The following is a 5,199-nucleotide window of genomic DNA, read 5'->3' as shown; positions in this document are numbered from 1 at the left end:
GCGGTGGGGAGGTTGTTTGGACCCAGACGGTCCAACGCAGGAATTTACAGTTCACAATCCCAGGCGCTCAGACGCAAGCCAGGGCCAGCTGGGGGTGGGGGAGCCTTCTCGTCCCAGCAACCCCTCCGCGGCTGTGCATCCCCTGGACCTCTACCGGGCAGCCCTGGCCTCGGCGGAGGACCCCGAGGACCCCGAGGGGATTGGGGCGCTGAGACCCGGCCCAGCTCGCAAACAGGCCTCGTACCTCCGAGTCGGGCGTGTTCGCTGTTTGGGTCATCTCTCCCAGGGACGCCGCGGAAGTCCGGCAGGGACGCGGCTTGCGTCGCCTAGGCAACGGGGCGGGGTCGCCTGGGCAATCGGGGCGGGGCCAGCGGCTGGCGGAAGCCGCCTAGCGGGGGCCGCCTGGGTTCCGCGTCCTCCACGCAAAGGGCGCCCCCTTTTCAGGTGACGGAGGTCCGGAAGGATTGGGCAGCTGAAGGAGCAGCAGCCTTAGGCACCAGTACGTCCTGCAGATTCTCAACAAATATTAAAGCAAGATCAATTAGTAAAACTCTGAGCATTGGTAGCTATTTCATTTAAGAAATTTTTGTTATGTTTTAAAGTTCCATGATAGCATTGTAGTCATACTTAGAAGGGAGCAAGGACATACACACCGCAAGACTTAGTTACGAGGAAATGCTAAGATATCCGTGCTTTACTAAAAAAATATTGGAAAGAGGTATGCGAAAGGAGGGGAGGGGTAGGGAATAAATCAAGAGGGGTAGGGAGCGGTGAGCTGAGGGTTGTCGAGTATATTATTCCTTCTAAGATTACATATGTTTGACAATTTCCATTAAAAAGACTTCAAAACAAGGTACATTTTCTAGAAGTCTGAATATTCTGGCTTCTCAGGGTGATCCACACCTGTTTTGAAAATGGAATGTATCTTGCTTGAATTCTGCATGGAGGTTGTACGCTGTCACAATCAGATATGACTTAAATACTTCAGTTTCCTCCTCTGTAGCAAGAGAGAACACTACTGACGCAAGGCCTCCTGGGGAGAATCTAGCAGGTTATTACTTATGGAAGTGTTCACATCAGGCCTGGCGCCGAGTAGGCTGTGAGTGTTAATCAGGTTTAGGATTTGTTGTTTCCCCTGACTACTCAACTTGTCCACACTGCCAGAGTACTATTTCTATTCTGATAGTGTTTTGCTTTAAGACCAAATTTAACACATTAGTTTTAAATAACTTCATAACTAAGTTACGATGGTCATTTCTTCCAAATGACCTCACCATTCAAAGCATTGTGTGTCACTTGCACTGTCTCTTGTTTTGTACACGTGGCTGTGACTTCCAGTGCGTTTTGCTGTCCCCTGCACCATATTTTCAGTTCTGAAGGACTTAATTCAGTTTTCATTGGGAAGTATCATCAACTCTTGTGTTTATGATTTTTCCATTTTAAAAGGACTATATTAGAATTTCATTAATTACTGAAAATGTCATCAATTACCAATTACCTTACCAATTTATTATGATGCTCACTTGTTCCATAGTTTGCTTTTGGTACCTGTTCCAATTGAAAGTAGCTGCTTCCATTTGGAGAGGTTAGAACTCTTAACATTCTTTAAATTTTGTGTTTGCTGAAGTGCCAAGGCATTTATTCCTCCTATCAAGTGCTAGTTTTCTCAAAGAGTGCTTTGATTTTCTGGCTTTTGTTCTTTGCCTTAACAATTGGTTGTGATTTTCGGCACTCCTTGTAGTGCTGACCCCCAGAACTAGATGGGATATTCAATTAGGATGGAGTGCATTCTGGAGGGAAGATTGGGCCAAGAAGCAAGGGACTGTTTTGTAGAAATTCCAGTTTCACTCTAACATATTTAAAGTGGTAATTTATTAAAGCAGTGAGTATTCAGGATGCAGTTTAAATTTAGGAGGAAGAAATATTTTGCTTGCTAAGAGATGAAAACTCACTAGTCTGAAAGTTACTTTTTAATTTGCACAAGTTAGAGGTAGGTTGGCTTCCTGCTTCTTTTGCAGAGAGATGCCAACAGCAGGTACCATGCTTCTGCACAAAGAAAGGTCAGATCTGTCTTCCTTCTGGGTCACTAGAGGAGGCAAAGACTAAAATCAAAGACTGGAAAATTTACCTGTTTTCTTATTCTTTACTGTTTTAGGGGTGGACGATAAAGGAAACATATGGGGTTTGTAGTTAGAGTGATTTTCTTTAAAAAAAATAGACCTCTGATTTTTATATCAGAAAACATGAGTGTTTTAGGGTGGGCCAGGAAGCTCAGCAGACTAAAGCACCTGCTTAGACAGAGTGCAACGGCAGGGTTTAATCCCAAGCTTGCTGTGTCTGCCCCGCCCCTGGAGCACTAAGAGGGCGATTGAGACTGGGCATGGTGGCGTGCACCTGTAATCCCAGGCCTGTAATCAATTTAAACATTTTAGAAATATAAGCATGCTTTCTTGAAGAGTATTTGCATTACTGTGTGAATTTGACTACTGGATAAAGCATACCTTTAAGTACAAGAGAAACATACAGAGAAGGCAGTATGAGTATTGGTGGTTGGGAACAGGCACATATGTCCAGTGATACCCATGGTAAATATTCAGCTATCTTCTTAGGATGGGTAAGTTTCTCCTTTTCCTGATTTTTATAACACTGTTAATTTAAGCATTAATAAAGTTTTTAACTAATAAATAAAATGTCTCTACTATGGTTAATATCATACTAGTAGTTCAAATATGATGATTCCTGAGGTTTTCCATTGCTTAAGTGATCTCCATAAGAGCCTTAAAGGCTTAGGTGGGAAAAATTGCAGTTTGTCCTATACATGGTGATGAGAGAACATAAAATTCTGTGGGTAAAACTTACACAACACATTGTAGCTAGCCTTTAATTATGGTAATATTATGGATGTAAGAATAAAAAGATACTAAAAATAATAAAGCATAAAAGTTACATCATTATCTCAACAGCTGAAGCAAAAGCCTTTGACAGCACTCAGCATTCCCTCATGATAAAATCTTTGAGGAAACTAGATGTAGAAGCTTCTACCTCACTATAGTGCAGGCTACAAATGACAACCCCAAGAATAATGTAAAATTGAACGGAAAACATTGCAAACATTTCCTCGAAAGCCAAGATGGAGATAAGATTGTTCTCTCTCACCACTCTTATTCCATATAGTACTTGAGATTTTAGCCAAAGCAATTAGGCAAGAGAAAAGAAGAAGTTGAATTAAATAATTTGCATATATAACCTGTATATATAATATATATATTTGCAGATTATATGATCCTATACTCAGAAGTCCACAAAGATTTCACCAGATGGCTTTGACCAGATTTTGTAATTTCAATAAAGTAAAAGGTCATGAAATCCACATATAAAAATCAATAGCTTTTCCATACAGGTTCAATAATGAACCTGTTGAGAAAAAAATTTCCAAAACAATTCTATTAATAATAGCTACCCCCAAAAAATACTCTAGAAATAATGCTAGGCAAGGAGGCAAATTCCTCAACCATGAAAACTATAAAATAGTACAGAAATAAGTGAAGAAGTTGCTGGAAGATAGAAAGACCCAATGTTCATAAGTTGACAGAATCAATATCAGCAAAATGACCATATTACTAGAAATGACCTAAAGATGTAATGCAGTCCCTGTGAAAATCCCAATTACATTCTTCAAAAATGTAATTACACACTGGGAAAAATACTAAAATTCATATGGAAGCATAGAAGACCGGAATAACCCAGTAATTGTGAGCAAAGAGATGTGTTGGAGGAATCACAAAAAAATGATTTCGAAATGCACTGCAAAGTCCAAGGAAGATAAGCAGCATGGCACTAGAGTCAAAGCAGGCATGTGGAGCGGCAGAACAGAACAGAGGCCACAGATGGGAACGCACACAGCTGCAGCCTTCTGATTCTTGACTAAAGAGAAAAAAGAACCTGCTAAATAAATACTACTGAAAAATACCCCTGGGCATTGGACATAGAAGATTGAAATTAAACTCTATCTTTCATTCTGTAACAAAAATCAATTCAAAATGGATCAAAGACCAATGTAGAAAACCTCCAGCTTTGAAACTTCTAGAATAAAGCATTGAAGAAACACTTCCCGATACATGGACACAGGCAATGGTTTCCTCCGCACAACTCTAATTGCTCAGGAAATAACAGCAAGGAGGCAAACATAAGATTGCATCACATTAAAAAGCGTCTGCACAGCAAAGGAAACAGAATAAAAAGATAGGCTAGAAAACGGGAGATCTTTGTCAGAGGATTCATATCCAGAATATACAAAGCATTCGAGCATATGAACACCAAAAGAAATTATACAATCAATAAATGAGCCAATAAAGTAAACAGACACTTCTCAAAAGAACAGGCAAGAGTGCGTGAAAAAAGGAACAAAGGCCAGCCAAATAGCTCAGCCGATTGAAGCGCCCTCTTAGGTAGACGCAGCGGCTGGCATTGGATCCCAGTGTGCTGTGCTGACCCGCCCCCGGAGCGTGCTGAGACGGCGATTGAGGCTGGACGTGGCGGTGCGCGCCTGTAATCCCAGTGCCTGGGAGGCTAAACACAGGCGGATCACTACGAGTAGGACCTACGTAGTGAGACCCTGTAGACCCTATCGACCCGTACTAAAATAAATAAATAAATAAATAAATAAATAAATAAAATGTAAAAATGCAAAACATAAAACAGATTCACCATCTGCAGCCCTCAGGGGACGCACGCCAAATCCAAGCTGCGATTCTACCTCACCCCAGTCACGGTAACTCTCGTCCCAAACACAGAAAACTGTAAATACTAAGAAGGACACTGGGAAAAAGAAAGATTATACATAATTAGTAATGTAAATTAGTATAGTTCTTATGAAAATCAGTATGGGGGTGTGTTCCACAAGAAACTAAAACTAGAACAGCTGTGTGATTCAGCTACACCGCTGTGGTAGCTTATGCACAGTGTCACCTGGAGGGAGCCAAAGCTTACTGGATGGGCTCAGTGACACCACGCCCTAGGACGGGGAGGCCGCCCCAGAGTGACTCGGTTTACGATCCATGAGGGGGTTGAGGAAGGCTTCTGCGGCCGCTTCCCTGGAGGATCTTCGCCTTTGCATCCCCTTTTGGAAGAGCTCTGCTCTTGGCAGCGCCAGCCGCTTCTTTGGAGGCGCACCGGTCTTGGCAGTCAGCGTAGAAGGAA

At 42.1% G+C, this 5,199-nt stretch overlaps 1 protein-coding gene across 2 annotated transcripts in view; it reads right to left on the bottom strand.

Moving 5' to 3' along the window:
* Cabcoco1 (ciliary associated calcium binding coiled-coil 1) overlaps positions 1–311 on the bottom strand; it is a 116,961-nt gene extending 116,650 nt beyond the window's left edge. For both annotated transcript variants that reach the window (XM_023716242.1, XM_023716243.1), the window contains exon 1: positions 245–311. In XM_023716242.1, coding sequence (XP_023572010.1) covers positions 245–277 — 33 coding nt within the window. In that variant the 5' untranslated portion in view covers positions 278–311. The remainder of the gene's footprint in view (positions 1–244) is intronic.
* Positions 312–5,199: the final 4,888 nt, after the last annotated feature.

The sequence above is a fragment of the Octodon degus genome, unplaced genomic scaffold (genome assembly GCF_000260255.1).
Source record: "Octodon degus isolate 3935 unplaced genomic scaffold, OctDeg1.0 scaffold00046, whole genome shotgun sequence".
NCBI classification, from domain to species: domain Eukaryota; kingdom Metazoa; phylum Chordata; class Mammalia; order Rodentia; family Octodontidae; genus Octodon; species Octodon degus.
Note: the sequence above shows the minus strand (reverse complement) of the source record. Positions and strands in the feature narration are given on the sequence as shown.